Source organism: Acipenser ruthenus, chromosome 26, assembly GCF_902713425.1.
Source record: "Acipenser ruthenus chromosome 26, fAciRut3.2 maternal haplotype, whole genome shotgun sequence".
NCBI lineage: Eukaryota > Metazoa > Chordata > Actinopteri > Acipenseriformes > Acipenseridae > Acipenser > Acipenser ruthenus.
The window spans coordinates 1776688-1792500 of NC_081214.1; the positions used below are offsets into that span (position 1 = coordinate 1776688).

Genomic DNA, 15813 nt, shown 5'->3' on the forward strand with positions numbered 1-15813 from the left:
TCCGAGCGATGCCCGAGAGACAGTCCTCGTGATAGAGAAGTAGCTGAACACTGGCTTTGTCTACAGAGGTATCAGGAGACTGGACAGATCCAACAAGCTTCTGCAGCATTGCACTGGCAGTGTCTCAATCCCCTTTTTAATAGTACACAATTTCATATGAATACACCTCTGCACAGATGGATGTACTCCACGTATATACACGAGTGTGGATATTGTCATTTCGAATACGTGTACTTTACATATACTCAAATACACACACACATTTGTAGCATGCGTGAAACAGCCCCATTGGAATCCATGCTACTGTGGACATGGAGTCAATCGCAGACATTACAAACTGTAATAAGAGCACCATGTTGACTCAGGTTAATGAAGCATGGCTGGTGGGACGTGCTCCTCTTGACTAATACAATGCACGTGGATCTTTCAGCTGTGTGTGTGGAGAGGGAGCCCGAGAACCTGTTTCTTTAACAAGATCCATTTATTATATTTGTCCCCGGCAGGCAAGCAGTCAAGCAGTAAATCTGGTTGACTAGCGAACGAAAAAAAGGGGAAAAAAAACGATGAGATGAATTGAAATCTGCTGATGGGTGGAAATGTGTTTGTACGAGTGCCGCATCAATCTCTAACCTCCGCTTCTTCACACTCCCCACACACTCGTCGCCGATGTTTGCATCCTCCCTTGAATACTCAGGGTTCCAGAGCAAGGCCCTTGTGGCGTTGCCATGCTTCCCAGAGTGTGCTGTGTCTGTCCTTCACCACTGGGGGCGCCATATGTGGCAGACTGAGGGCTGTGTTCCAAGGAGGCCTGCACTGGGGAGCCTCAGCCCTCCATCCACTGAGAAAAGTGCATCGTATTTGGGTAATGACCTCAGACAGGGGCCCTGAGGTGATGAAGCGAGGAAATAGTGTGAGCCTCACCCTGCTTTGTATTTCTCTCTCGGTCACAGGGCAGTGGTATCACTGAAACCTGCACTTCCACTGAGCCGTGGGGTTTCCAGCACTGCTCAGCTAGAATGCAAGCACCCTTTCTTTGCACTTCCCATAATGAGCGAGGCCGGCCACTCATTAATAACGCAGACGCTGTATGCCTGTCTTCCAGCTCTGCTTTATTCAGTAACGCCGGGTCATTCGATTTCATGGTCCCGCGCTACGTGGCAGCTGGGGACACGGCCCGTTGTGTAAGGAGGGGACCGGGGTGTGACAGACAGACACACTTTTGAATTTTCTGCCTACGCTCTTCCCCCCCATTCAGAAAGCTGTGCTCGGTTGTTAGTGTCATTGTGGTGTGGGCTGCAGATCTCTTGTGAGGGAAAGCTGCTTCCCTTCTGGATCTGGTGCTGGCTCAACACGCCTCACTGCTGCTTAATGGGCATTGCAGGAAAGTACTTGGTAGGAATGGCCCTTCCGAGTATGAGCCAGTGGTCTTCAATGGTTCTCTGCAGAGTCAAGGGCAGCTAGAATGGGGAAAGCTATTGGTAGTGTCGGACCACAGCGGTACTTTTTCTTTTTTTGTTCTAATTTTTTATTGTGTTTTTATTGTACAGTACCATGGGACCTGCTTGTGCTACAGTGTCACGCCCATCTAGTGTGCAGTGTTAGATCCGAACCCATTGTGTCACTGGTAATGCTGTTGCTTCTCGCAATGCTCTGGGCTTTTCTCAATGGGGTTTTATCAAGCAGTTTTCATTGAAGGTGCTTTTTGGTAGCGTGCTCACAAGGCTATGGAGAAATGTAGTAGCAACCAGGAACGAAGGAATTCAAATCGAACGTGATTGTCTCTAGGCTAAGCAACTCTATTCTAGGGTTTTTTTTTAAGCATTTTGCTCCTGGCTCTTGCTTTCCTGTTTTCCATATTTTAGTCTCAAAGTCTCCCCCCCTTGCCTTCCTCCGATCAATACAAAGCTGGCCAGCTCCATCCCCCTCCCGCCTCCTGCATCTGCTCTCTCCTTTATTAAATTATTTCTATTAAAAACACGACCCCCGGGGTTTTCAATTCAAAGCCGTGAGGGATTCCCCACTGTGTGACTGGAGAGTCTACACTGTCTGCCTCTGTTTCCTTACAATCTGACAACAGCCAGTGCTACTGCCCCAGAACAGGGCTCACCACTCCTGATCCTCAGCAGCCCATGCAACCTCCAGAGAAATGCAACTGAACCTTCTATTGTGAAGAACCACACTCCCGTGTCTGCCAAGGGAAACCTGCCTGTGTGCCAGCCCTGGCCTGGTTTATGAAGAACAATACTGCCACCCTGTGGTCAGTTTAAAAAAAGGCACCAGAAGCTTGCTGGGAGAATGGTTGATTGACAATGCAGCTGCAGGATGTTTAGGCCCTTTTCACTATAACTCGGGAGCTATTGAAAGACTGCTTTAATGCATTAGCTCAAGTTAGATATTCATAAGCTGTAAAGGGCAGCAGTGTGGAGTAGTGGTGAGGGCTCTGGATTCTTGACTGGAGGGTCTTGGGTTCAATCCCAGGTGGAGGACACTGCTGCTGTATCCTTGAGCAAAGTACTTTACCTCGATTGCTCCAGTAAAAACCCAACTGTATAAATGGGTAATTGTATATAAAAATAATTAGATATCTTGTAACAATTGTAAGTCGCCCTGGAGAAGGGCGTCTGCTAAGAAAATAATAATAATGAAGCCATCCATTTTAATTAGGCCTAGCTGTGCTTTATAATCTGTGAATGGGTGTAAAATACCAGAGCTGTGGTTTGAAGGCTTGTGTTTTGGTCATGTGCTGTTCTTTGTACATTTGTTATAGAATACATGATAGCATTTGTGTTAGGACTGGTTAGGTTAATTAATAATAATAGCAACAATGTAGATAACAGTTTAGTTTGCTTAACACAAGTACACTACATAAATAAGTAACTGATATGCAAATCCCTATGTAAAAATAAAATAACAGTCAACAGTCATGCAGCAAGGAAACATGCTCTGAGCCAAAGCTTTGTGAATCAGACCAAACCTGTATTCGTGCGATGAGGCACTGTAATGATTGTGTTGAACTGCGGAGTGGCGGGTTAGGGTTTTGTTGCTCGTGTAAAGGAAAGAATAACAGGGAAACGCTTGACCGCGTTTTTTCATTTTAACCTTTTAAAAATGAAAGGGTTTGGATCCCATGCTTCAGACTGCCTCGCCCAGTAGACTGAGCCTGAACAGGAAGTGGCAGTGCATTCTGGTTAGGAGATGACTCATAATGGCGGTTCCATTCATTGATGAAGATGCCTCACGGGTACTGTTCTTTGAAGATTTAGTATTTAATTAAGTGGGGTCTGGGTGGGGTTCAGTTGTGACAGCAGGACCACAAATATGTTTTGTTATTTATTTCACAGTGAGGCGCAGCAATGCAGTCTGCTTGTGCTGTTGTATTAGGAACAATGTTTTGGTTTAGAGGCTGACACAGTGGTGGTGTGTGGTGTCTGTGGTCGGATAGTTTGTTATCATGATTGATAAATCTTACAAAGTGCTTTTATTTCTACCACAAGCGGATGAATTGATCATTGTCAGTTATTCGGAATATGCACACGCAGTGCAGTCTCTGGTATTTATATATTAAAAGCAACGCAGTTACAGGAAAGATAACAGGGGGGGGTTCTGAGCCGCTCCCTGGCTTATCATACTGCATTCAGACCTGCTAAACTTGTCTTTAAAATGGTATACATGTTTGTTTCACAGCTATCTTATCTCTTCTCATCAAGCACAGCAGTAATGGAACTAAGACACACCTGAGCTTGTCATCGTAGTTAAACCTGCAATGGGTGAAACTGCTGTGCAATAGGAGTCTTATTTCCATCCCTGCACTGGTGTCAGAACTGAGGATTTAGGAGGAGCGGCACTTCACAACCACACCAGTTAAATCATAAGCAAGTCTAATAAATAAAACAATGTGCTTGGACCTGCAGGAGGATAGTGCCTGCTCCGCAGTGGAGCCCCCACGCACGCCAGCCTGCTCCGCAGTGGAGCCCCCACGCACGCCAGCCTCCTGCTCCTCTGACCCCTATGGAGTGCAAGCAGTGGTGGACTGTGGAGACATCTCCATCCCACTCATGGTCTTGTACCCAGAGTACAGAGCCAGCCTGCTGTAAGTGGAGCTGTTCATGTTGATCCTCTGCAGTGTGTGTGGAGACCTGGGCAAGGCATGTGTTCATGAACACGTCTCACAGTCCCCTGGTGGGATGCATGTCTTCTACATGTGAGCAACATCATTGGTTACAAGGGAACACGGCATGGATACGGGTAATTCACTCCTCATGAATTAACAGGGCTGAGTTGAAAATGAATTGCTTCAGAAGATACTCAGGTTGTGTTCAGCCGGAGTTCATTATGAATTTGCAGCCCTTATTTTAAAGTGTTTCTAAGAGGCCCTTTGGTCTGGTGACACTGCGTAACCCAGCCTTGTGTGAGTGTTCTGAGTGAAGCACTGAGATCGAGGTTCTATATCATGCGAGTCTGTTAACATGTCTCTTTTTTCTCTTCAGGGCCGAGGTTCTCTCAGAAGCTGTTTCAGTGACTGATGAATAATGTAAGTGTGTTATTGTGTGTGTGTGTGTTTGAGGAGACTGCCCTCTATTACAACTTGTACTCCATATCGTGATCCAGATTGTGTTTAACAATGTTCTCATGAATGAACAATGGGCTGGAAACAAAACAGTGTAGTATTTTGTTTGTTTGTTTGTGTGCGTGCGTGCGTGCGTGCGTGCGTGCGTGCGTGCGTGTGTGTGCGTGCGTGTGTGTGCGTGCGTGTGTGTGTGTGTGCGTGTGTGTGTGTGTTTTTTAAATAGTGGGTCTATAAATAACCCAGTCTGTAAATCTTGAGTACCAGTAGTTTTAGAAGTATAATGACACACGTAAGAGTTTTAGAAATCTGTAATGCCTACAGTATGGGAGGCTGTGTGGTCCAGTGGTTAAAGAAAAGGGTTTGTAACAAGGAGATCCCGGGTTCAAATCTCACCTCAACCACTGATTCACTGTGTAACCCTAAGCAAGTCACTTAACCTCCTTGTGCTCCGTCTTTCGGGTGAAACGTAGATGTAAGTGACTCTGCAGCTGATGCATAGTTCACACACCCTAGTCTCTGTAAGTCACCTTGGATAAAGGTGTCTGCTAAATAATAATCATTGCATTGCAATTACATGATGCTGTTTTATAGCTATAATGGAGTTGCTACTTACTGTATCCCAGCAAGGATTATGTTTGTTTTTTTTTGTTTGTTTTTTTTTTAAACAAATGGGGTCACTAAAAGTGGTTGGAAATCCGAGAGTAACGATCTCTCAGTGTAACACACACCACGGAACTGCGAATGATTAAGCCTGGAAAGGTGTGTAATTGAACTGTTTACAATAAAACTACAATTACGCAGGTGTGCCAAGGCTCAACAGCAATTGCAATGGCAGTGACATCACAATTGCAATCAATTATAAATGACACAATTCCGATTGTATTTGACTCCAGGTCTCCGTGTGTGATACAGTGCAGTTTAGCGCTGTCACGTCTGTTTCTATATAAGCAGTACATGCATGTTTGAATGCTCTTTTGCAGATGGATGTTGGAGAACATGTTTTAAACCGATGGAATGAAGGAGGTGGCCCTGCTGATTACCCTGAACAGGGACTGTCAGTCCTCTTTATTCCTGTGGATTTCTAAAAAGGGGCATTTTTATTAAAAGTGAAAAACAGATCCACATTGGACCATGTTAACCGCTGTTCAGATCTGATTCTACACTGTGAATCTCTACCTGAGTGTTCTGTTAAAGTAACACTATATTATAGTCATACTATATTCAGATTCTCATTCCTCATGGAATGTTTTAGCTATTGAAAAATGTTTGCCAATTTTTAAATGACAGTGTATCATTGTTTAACTTGCCTCGTTGTAAGAAAATCTGTCGCTCAATATATATATATTTTAAATATGCTTGTTTTTTTGTTTTTGTATTTTTAAATACATATATTAAAATGATTCAATTAAAATGTTTGCCTCCTTCCATGTTCTTTATACAAAGTTAAGATATGGTCTGATAATACTTGTTTTATGAGTAAAGCAATCAGATTGTGATATCTATTTTTTACTATATTACAAATACTAGTGGTTAGGGCTCTGGACTCTTGACCGGAGGGTCGTGGGTTCAATCCCAGGCGGGGGACACTGCTGCTGTACCCTTGAGCAAGGTACTTTACCTAGATTGCTCCAGTAAAAACCCAACTGTATAAATGGGTAATTGTATGTAAAATTAATGTGATATCTTGTAACAATTGTAAATCGCCCTGGATAAGTGCGTCTGCTAAGAAATAAATAATAATAATAATAATAATAATAATAATAATAATAATAATAATAATAATAATAGTATTAAAGACACGAGGCTGTGCTGTAGCTCACAGCAATAAGACCGCTGTGCTTTTTTTTTATATATATATACCGCTAGAGGTCGCTGTAGTGACCGTGGCGGGTTCCACCAGCTGTGTATGATTGATCATGCCTGGGCTCGGTGCTGGATTCCTTTCGCCTGCCGCAGACCATCTCACAGGAAGACGCACGATCACATTGCTGTGAGAATACACAATAGTAAAGAAAAAATAAAAAGTGTGTTGATTAATAAAAGCATGGACCGCTTGGCTTCGTATGGAAGTAAGTACAGCAGTATACTCTCTAGTGTCATTTCATTGCAACGCCGCGTAGACAGAATCCTAATATAATAAATAATACGAAGTGCTTCCCAGTAAGATATCTAGTGGCAGCAGTCAGTTTGGGGTTTTACCAGTACAAATTCTACTGCCAGTAAGAACACCCCACAAAGACTGCTGCCAGTAGCTTAACATCGGGGCTGAAGAAAGAGAAACACGTGTATTTTATTGACCTCGGTATACCAGCAGCACTCTTCAGAGAGCCGGTGCAGAGAAATCCACACCAAGCTGTGACGCAGTGTCATCCACTAAAGTGTGCTGCAGTATGAGTCGATGTAGACTATAGATTTTTTTTTCCAACTCTCTTATTAATTTGTTATTTGCACTTGGCTGCTGTTTTTCATATTTAAAAAAAAAAAAAACACATAATACTACTGGAGGTTTGTCAGTATAGTGTATAACTACAGTATCTAACACCGGCCGTGCTTTTGTTTTAGTGGACATGTTACAATGACCATACCGCTTTCTCAAGTGTCGGAAGGTAAATGTGTAGGCTGAGTGACTTCATCACTTTCTAGAGTCCAGTGGCAAACGCTGCTGTCTGCATCGGCGCCAGTGACTCGCTCGCAGCTCCATCCTTCTGTGCCCTTTCAGGTGATCCCTTTGACAAGCCTTCATGCAAGGGCTGCGCCTCGACCCTGAAGGAGCCCTACATCAAGTGTGCCGAGTGTGGACCCCCGCCTTTCCTCGTCTGTCTGCAGGTAACAAGGATCCTGGCGATCACGCTTGCAGCATGGTGTTTTATAGTGACCCTTGTGCTGCTGTACCACCGTGAGCATGAGGCATAAGGTGACCAACAGGACCGTTTGGAAGGGCGTGTCTGTTTGCACCGCAATGCATTTTGGTACTTGTAGTCCGAAATCTCATAAAGAGGAGAGACAAATGAAACCTGAAGGCATCATGAATGTAAGTTTTAACTTTGCAGATGAACCAAGTGGCATTTGGCTGTGTGGCAGTATAACGTTTAACCTGTAGTGAGATTGGTGTGTATGTGCGTGCGTTTCTACCATAACAATCCACTTTTTTCTTTCTCTTTCTTGTTTGTTGTTGGTGTAGTGCTTCACCAGAGGATTTGAATACAAAACGCATCAAAGCGATCACAAGTATGAGATCATGGTAAGCAGTGTGGAGAGAGGGAGGGTGTGGGGGCTGCTCTGCACTGGAGCTGTGTTTCCACTCGTCCTGGAACCCGCTCTCAGCGAGCATGGTCTGTCCTGCTGCAGTGAAGCAGGTTCACTCAGACCTCCGCACAGACAACACTGCCACTAGATCCTAAACTCGTGACTGTTCTCTGAAGTCTCCCGGGTCGTGATCCTGTTTTCTTCTGTGCAGACGTCCGATTTCCCAGTGCTGGACCCCAGCTGGACCGCACAGGAGGAGGTGGGGTTACTGGAAGCTGTGATGGACTGCGGCTTTGGGAACTGGTGGGTAACTAAAGCAACACTGAGAGAGACCCAGAAATGTCACACTTAAGAGGTGAGGCAACCCTTTACAGTAGAGCAAACTCAAAAGGCATGAGCATCGCCGAGGATGATTGCTAGTCTCTCTTTGTGACTGTCTATATATATATATTTTTTTAGCTCTGGCCGCATGCAAACCAGCCTTTAGGCTCTTGGGGCCAAAGCGTTTCCTCCAGTCTTTAAAGGATAAAAAACAAATCCTGTGAGTGTTACAAATCGAGAAGCAAAACCCTGTTGAGCGCTGAAGGGAGTCTCTGTTTCTGGTTTTGTAAAATGGACAGGCGTTTGTACCTCTTTGAAAAAGCAGCAGCTTCCTCAGAATGTGTTTGAATGGTGCTCTGCGTTGGTTGTTCAGGCAGGACGTGGCGAATCAGCTCCGTACGAAGAGCAAGGAGGAGTGCGAGAGTCACTACATGAAGCACTTCATCAACAACCCCCTCTTCTCCTCCACCTTACTGAGCCTGAAGCAGATGGAGGAGGCCCGCACTGCCGACACAGCCATCCCATTCAGACGTAAGTCACCTCATCCGAAAACAGGACCGGCTGTTGGAGCAGGAGGCTGCCCTGGAATCCACTGTGCTCCATTCAAGAGCTGTGGAGTTCTTCAGCATGGATCTCCATGCAAATAAACCATTTACTGAAGTATTAAAAATACAGAGAAATGTTTCCAGTTCTGGGAAAAGGCGACCGATTACAGGGGTGGAAGTGCATAGCAGTTTGATCCATTCCTGGTTTTACTGTGAGTTTAGTAAGACACACCTGAACTTGTTATGTGGCTAGTCTGCTAAGAAATAAATAATAATAATAATAATCAAGCTCATAATAAAACCTGGAATGGGTGAAACTGCTATGCAATAGGAGTCTTATTTCCATCCCAGGATTACAAGTTGTTAGAATTTATGATTGATAACTCCAGGTATTTAGTTTCTCAAAAAAAAAAAAATTAAATGAAGAAATTGGAACAAGTAATTCTGTAATGAGAGAATTCTGAACATGTTATTGCATGCATAGAGTTGCACTGCTGTCTGGAACAAGCTGCTGTTTATGTAATAACTGTGTTCTACAAGACTGCTTCTCTTGAACCCGAGTTTGTGGGTGTTGTTCAGCCGCAGGAGACGACCCCCCTCGACCCACGTTCGACTCCCTGCTCTCCAGAGACATGGCAGGGTACATGCCTGCCCGGGCCGACTTCATGGAGGTGAGAGCCGGGAGCGTTTCTGTCAGTTACTGAAGGTTGCTGCTCATTAGTGACACAGCAGACCCGCTCCTTATTTACCATCTGGTTATTTTATTTTACTGGTTTGTTCCCGTGCAGGGCAGCAACAGTTTTTGGTCGGCTCTCGTTTCAGTTTTGCAGCAGCCAACGACTGGAATGAGTTTCAACGAAAGTTTAAATCAGACCGGTTCATATCTGAGCTTGCTTATAGCCGCAGGGTCGACTCATTGCTGGCTGACATCTGTATCTGTGAAGTTGCTGTTTTATGAGTTCTGTTTTATGATTGCTGATGTGTTTCATTATTATTTCTTGTGTTTTGATGTTGTTCGTTGTGAGCCTCTTGCCAGGTCGTCATTCTGAATGAGAATTTGTTCTCGATTTGACTCCTCTGGATAAATAAAGGGTTTGATTGATTGATTGTTATTGTGTGTGTTTGTTTTTCACTCTGCCAGGAGTTTGATAATTACGCGGAGTGGGATTTGAGGGACATAGATTTTGTTGACGACGATTCTGACGTACTGCACGGTGAGTTGGGATTGTGGAAATGTTTATCAAAAGCCGTCTCCGTTTCAGCTGCAAAACTGATTGATTGATTGATTGATTGATTGATTGTCTTCCAGCCCTGAAGATCGCGGTTGTAGACATATACCACTCAAGACTGAAGGAAAGACAGCGCAGGAAAAAGTGAGTCTTCTTTCAATGTATTCTGTTCATAAAGATTTATACTGAGGAGTATTTTCTTTACACGTCTGCAATGTCAAGTTTTAGAACATTAATCTGAGTTGTTTTTTTTTGTCGTTGTTCATAACAGAATAATACGTGACCACGGCTTAATCAGCCTGAGGAAATTTCAAAGTAAGTGAGTTGTTTTATTTGTGAGAAGCTAAATCGAGTTTAATTCTACTGAAGGAAATTAATCAGAAGGAAAGAAATGATTTATCTGTGTTAAGTTGAGACCAGCTGAGATGAATCCTGCTGCCCTAGTCTTGTGATAGAGCAGAGATGATAAGACTCCCGTTGCACAGCTCTTTGATCCATTCCTGGTTTTACTACAACTTTAATAAGACACACCTGAGCTTGTTACCTATACATTGTGGCTAATCAAGCTCATAGTAAAAGCTGGCATGGATGAAACTGCTATGCAATAGGAGTCTTATTACCATCTCTGTGCAGGCAGAAAGAAGACAGGTAACTTACGCTAGCTAGCAGCCCGATAAGTGCTAAAAGTTCTTTGAGTCAGACCCCCAGCTCCAAGTCCCTTTTATTTACGGTTGCTGGAGAGTTTTTCTGAATTAGGGTTTTTTATCTCTAGGCTGACTCTTTTTTTGAATGTATGTTTGAATTGAAGGTACTGTCAGGTACTGAAGCAGGAAACCCCAGTGATTGACCAATGCAGTGAGGAGGATGATGCTGATAATAGTAACGGTGGGTTATTTTGTGTTTGTTCATGTCTGCAGTGTTGGAAAGACGTTACCCCAAAGAAGTTCAGGACATGTACGATGCCATGAGGCGCTTCGCCAGGGTGCTGGGGCCGACAGAGCATGACAAATTCATCGAGAGCCACGCCTGTGAGTGTGCCTCCTCGCTTCAGTCTCGGGGCCGCGTCGCCCCCCCTCCGCACATTCACCGACATGCCTGAACCTCTGAGCCTGTCTGACGTTCGCTGACTTGTTTTCTCCTCTTCCCGTCTCCAGTGGAGTTTGAACTTCGGAGGGAGATCGCACGACTTCAGGAGTACAGACGAGTGGGAATCCAAACCTTCTGCAGTGAGTTCCTTCAGCAGCTACCTGTGCTGTCGAGCCCCAAGCAGATCCCATTCTCCCTGCAGCTTTCGAAAGCCAGGTCGAGACGTTTCTCGAGAGAAATGAAAAGCATTCGATGTTGGAGCAGCAGAACTCCCAGTGAAGGCTCTGCTCCCACTGGAGACCTCGCCACTTCAAGCAGTCTGAACCCTTAGATTTTATGTAAAAAAAAAAAAAAAAAAACGCTGCTGTGCAGCAACAAGGAATAATAACTCAAAAACGAGCCTTGTTTTAAATATCGTAACCCGTTACTTTGCCCACCTGCAGGGGGCGACATTATCCATAACTGCAGTCACACAAACGCTGCCCGGTATGATTACAAATAGCAAGATAGGTGACGGACCCAGCTTGCTGCTGGCTGTGAGTGTGGCTTTGTCTTTCTCTTTCGCTAACGCCAGGGTCTGATTTGGAAACGCAGGTGCGAAAGTGTACGACCGCCTGAAGAGGTCCCGAGAGGAGGAGAGGAAGAAACGCATCATGCTGTCTGAGGTGCTGCAATACATCCAGGACAGCAACGCCTGCCAGCAGTGGCTGCACAAGCAGGCTGCCATGTGAGTGCCTGTCACTGCTAACTGTGCAGTAACTGACCGCTGCCAGCTTCAGCACCCTTTTAATGACCTTTTCTTAAAACAGAAGGGTCATGATCCTGTAATAACCTCAGGCAGTCGAGGTGTAACAGCTCTGGCCAAAAGCTTTCTATCGCTGTATAGAATGAACTCATTGTGCTTCATTAAGTCGAATGAAACCTGCTGAATAATGTGACGTTAACATATTGAATTACACACCGCTTTGTAGTTTTCCATTTGTTTAACGAAAAATGTTATACACCAACATGAAATACTGTACTACTATTATGGCTTCCGGTAGACTTCTATAAATTCTGTTCATATAGTTTTTTTTTATTATTATTTAATTATTTCTCTATCCTAAAATTCTAGGTGATGCAAAACGTTTGGCCACAGCTGTACAAGATCGCATGTACCTGGGGCAAGAAATGTTATCATATTTCTTCTGCTAAAGGCATATGAATTATTCATGCATTCTTGGGAAGGCGCTGTTGCAGTGCAAGTCTGAACGTTAACCTTGATGCTTGTGAAAGAAAGCCAGGCATGTTTAAAACTCTGGTTGTCTTCAATAAAATATGAAGTGCAAGAATCTGCAGCTGTGTGCATTCCTGACAGTAACTCTTCATTCTCCTGTTCCGCAGAGACGCCGGTCTGAACCCAGTGGTGGCAGCCATCTCCAGCTCAGGTAAGGCTAGTTGGGCAGGAACAGTGACTATCTTTAGGAAGGAAGGCCCTTATCTTTGTTGCTTAGTGTTTGTCTGTGCTGTTACGTTGTGGTTTTATAGCAGGGGTGGCCAACGTTAGCCCTTCCACTCCTGGTCTTTGTTCCAACCCTGTCCCTGTTTAACCTCCATCCACACCCTGAAGGAGTTCAGGATCTCAATTTACCTGTTAAACCTGGACTGGAATGACCGGGATTGAATGGACTCCCCTGTTTTCTATAGAAAATCTCTTGCAGTTTATTTGTAAAAGTGATGAGTAGCACTGCGGTCATCCTGGAAGGTGATGCTCGGGTCTCACGCTTACAGATCAGAAGCGGGGCCAAGTGCTCAATCAACCTCTTGCCTTTGTTTGTTTGTTTAGCCGTGGGAAGAAGAAGCGCACCCCCTTTGAACCTCACCGGCCTGCCAGGGACTGACAAACTCAATGAGAAGGAGAAGGAGGTATTCTCTTGAACTCGCTCTGCTCCACAATGTATCGCATGCTTTTCATGAAGTAACATTAAACAGCAATTTCGAGTTTTTTCCAGACTTTAACGTGGGCATAGGTGCAGAAAGACGGGCCATGCTCTTTACCTTGCGCAGAAAGGCGGGCCAATGTAAAACTGTACGTCCTTTCAAACACATGAACCGTTCTCTTTGAGCCGTTGTCCTAACCCTAATTAAGAACTGATTTAAGCCTCAATTCTCTCAGCTGGCCCGTCACTGAAAAGCCTGGCCCGTCTTTCCGTACCGGTGCTGTAATTTGGGTTTCTCCTGACTGGGCTGCGTGTGTTTCAGCTGTGCCAGGTGGTGCGTTTGGTGCCCGGAGCGTATCTGGAGTACAAGGCAGCGCTGGCGAACGAGTGTCGCAGACAGGGGGGCCTGAGGCTGGCACAGGCCCGGGCACTGATCAAGATCGACGTCAACAAGACACGCAAGATCTACGACTTCCTCATCAGGGAGGGCTACATCAACAAAGCCTAGCCCATCTGAAATGTAACTAGCCAACCGGCCAGAGCTGCCTGCTCCTAAATAACACCCCCACCCCCCACCCCCACACCCCTCAATCCATCCCCCAAGAGGAATGTGGAACTCATTTTACATCGTACTGCTGAGACAAACAGTACGTTCTGGGAAAAGAGCAGGATCACATCAGAATATATCTTTCCAGGCAGTTATTATACGTACACAGCGCTTTGAGAAGACCTGGTCTTCAAAGGCACATTATAAGTGCAGTGTTGATGTTGTAGGTATTGAAAAGAGATTCGGTCTGCATTTCTGATCTCTTAACATTCAGGCAAACCGGGGACCATGTGCTGTGCGTGATGAACTGAAAACGCAGGCAGACAGTGTGTTGTGTTCTGGGCTACACACAGTGCCGGAAGCCTTGGATCTTGGAATGGGACAGACCGAGCAACGTTAGGGTCTCACTTTAATACCAGGGCTGGCAAGCCATCAAGACTTCTCCCTTGAAGGTTAGAGACACAAGCTTGAAATCGGCAGATGGGAACCGATCCCAGCCTCTGCAGGCGTTGGGCTCTGTATTGTGCCACTGCTGGTGCTCGCAGATCTCCTTGGCTCTTGCACAGTGCCAGGAATCAGTGGGGTGTGTCTGTTTTACTACTCTACAGCATGGAGCTGCCTGCTGTCCTAGACCACACCATTGGGCTGTATAACCTTTCAGTTTTTTCAATGCAGCCGTTGACTTGTAGGACGAATATGATTGGCTGTAGATTCAACGGAGTGACTCTGAGAAGGTACTTGATTGGTCGCCACTGGGTGGTGCAGACCTCTGATTGGCTGAACAGACTGTCGAAAATCCAACAGGAAGAAATAGGAGAGGTGTGGCAATTTTTTTGCTTTTTTTAACGTATTTATTATTTTAAATGTACAGTATTTAGTCACGTATTAAAAAAAAAAAAAGTCTTGATTCATGAAACGGTAGTGTTTTGTTTTTTTTGTTTGTGTGAAGGGAGAAACTATCCTATTGTGTGTCTGGTGTGTACTGTTACAGTTCAGTGCGTTGTGTTTGTGCACGTAGTTAGGACTTGGCAGGGAGGGGTTTGTGTAGCTTTATGAGTCTGTGTGCTGCCAGCTGTCTGAGCTACAGCGTTAATGGCATTTGAGGGATGATTTGCCCAGTCATATTTGGCACCTGCCTCTGAAGCTAGGAAAAAAAAAAGGTTGAGAGATAATGCTCTTCTACAAAGTCTTCTGCACCAGCCCTATGACAAAAATCAATGTGGGATCTGTCACCTGCAGCTGATTAATGTGGGGGTTTAATCTCCTCACTGACAGATTGTCAGGCCTTGCAAAAGTGACAGAGAGCACTGCCTTCTAGCTCATGAGTCTTCCATGTATTCGCTACTCTTTTCATGTCTTCACTCACGAAAGCCTGTGAATCGCAGAAACGTCGCAGCATTCATCCAGGTGGCTTGTAGATAGTGTAAGGTGTTGCGTGTTCGCTGCTTCACGCTGTATAGTAATTCACTGCTCCTGATCAACTCCAGAAATGTTTGGGTTTTTTTTTTTTCAAATGCAAGCTGTCAGTTTCTGCTGATGCGTCATCCTGCCATTTTGTTCAATTGACACTTTTGAAAAGGTGACACAAACTGTTGGAGGAGCGTTGAATTAGTGAGAATTTCGGAGTGAAACAGATGTTTTGGTGAAAGCTGAGACGCCTACGCTTCTTCCTAATTTGGAAGAACCTGGCGGCCCTGTAATATGTGTTGTTTCTCGTGAGATTTCTCGAGTCTCCCACACAACCTCTGCTGTGCTGCTGAGGCTCTGACAGTCTGTGGGAGAGAGGCATGCCCAGCGCTATTGTTAGAAGCACAGGCAAGAGAGTCTCGACTCTGCAGAGATCTGGCCTTCCTGTCTGTCTGTCTGTCTGTCTGTCTGTCTGCATGAAATGGGAAGGAGATCTTTTATATATAGTTTTTTTTTTTCTTAAAAGAGCCCACTTTCTCTCAATTTTCTTTTGACACAGAATTTAAACTGATATGTCCACAATGCTTTATCACTCCCAATATTACCCACAGCATAAACGTGGCAAACCTGAGAAATGAGTTATACGCACTGATGTTTTTTAAAATTTATAATATAATAAATTTGTTCTCAAAAGAGGCAACTTCCCAATGTTTCGGTATGTGTAATAGCAGGCATCATGGTATTGAGTCTATTTATCAATTTATTTTCCTATGTTTGATAGGTGATTCTGTGTGAGTGTGGTGTGATATAGATATAGATAGATATAATTTAATTTGAAAAAGGAAAGCTGTTGTGTACCAAAAGGTACAAAATCAAAAAGAAGGTGGTCATGTAGGTATATATGCACTTATTTACATTTATTGGTCTCTCCATCCATTTTACAAAG

The 15813-nt window shown here is 44.6% G+C and overlaps 1 protein-coding gene and 1 long non-coding RNA gene across 3 annotated transcripts; both read left to right on the forward strand.

Moving 5' to 3' along the window:
- Positions 1-3532: 3532 nt before the first annotated feature.
- On the forward strand, positions 3533-5869 carry LOC117963308 (uncharacterized). Its single transcript, XR_009308922.1, has 3 exons — positions 3533-4090; positions 4488-4531; positions 5548-5869. It is a non-coding gene; the product is annotated as an uncharacterized LOC117963308 (long non-coding RNA).
- Positions 5870-6469: 600 nt separating this feature from the next.
- LOC117430271 (transcriptional adapter 2-alpha) lies at positions 6470-15165 on the forward strand. 2 transcript variants are annotated; one of them, XM_059000539.1, is made up of 15 exons: positions 6470-6636; positions 7287-7393; positions 7749-7808; positions 8025-8116; positions 8508-8665; positions 9241-9350; positions 9821-9893; positions 9989-10052; positions 10180-10223; positions 10826-10936; positions 11063-11134; positions 11589-11721; positions 12378-12421; positions 12820-12899; positions 13236-15165. In XM_059000539.1, the coding sequence occupies exons 1-15, from the start codon at positions 6474-6476 to the stop codon at positions 13419-13421; spliced, it is 1497 nt and encodes a 498-aa protein (XP_058856522.1). In that variant the 5' UTR covers positions 6470-6473; the 3' UTR covers positions 13422-15165. The 2 variants fall into 2 exon arrangements, with proteins under 2 accessions (XP_058856522.1, XP_033906034.2); XM_034050143.3 differs by having other exon boundaries at positions 6472-6636; positions 9259-9350.
- Positions 15166-15813: the final 648 nt, after the last annotated feature.

Bases quoted from the DNA above. Each gene is read 5' to 3' on its own strand.
- LOC117430271 (XM_059000539.1), top strand. From the start codon at position 6,474: ATGATTGATCATGCCTGGGCTCGGTGCTGGATTCCTTTCGCCTGCCGC. The intron at 11,135-11,588 runs GTGAGTTCCTTC...TTGGAAACGCAG, and splicing joins GGGAATCCAAACCTTCTGCA to GTGCGAAAGTGTACGACCGC. The intron at 12,422-12,819 runs GTAAGGCTAGTT...TTGTTTGTTTAG, and splicing joins GGCAGCCATCTCCAGCTCAG to CCGTGGGAAGAAGAAGCGCA.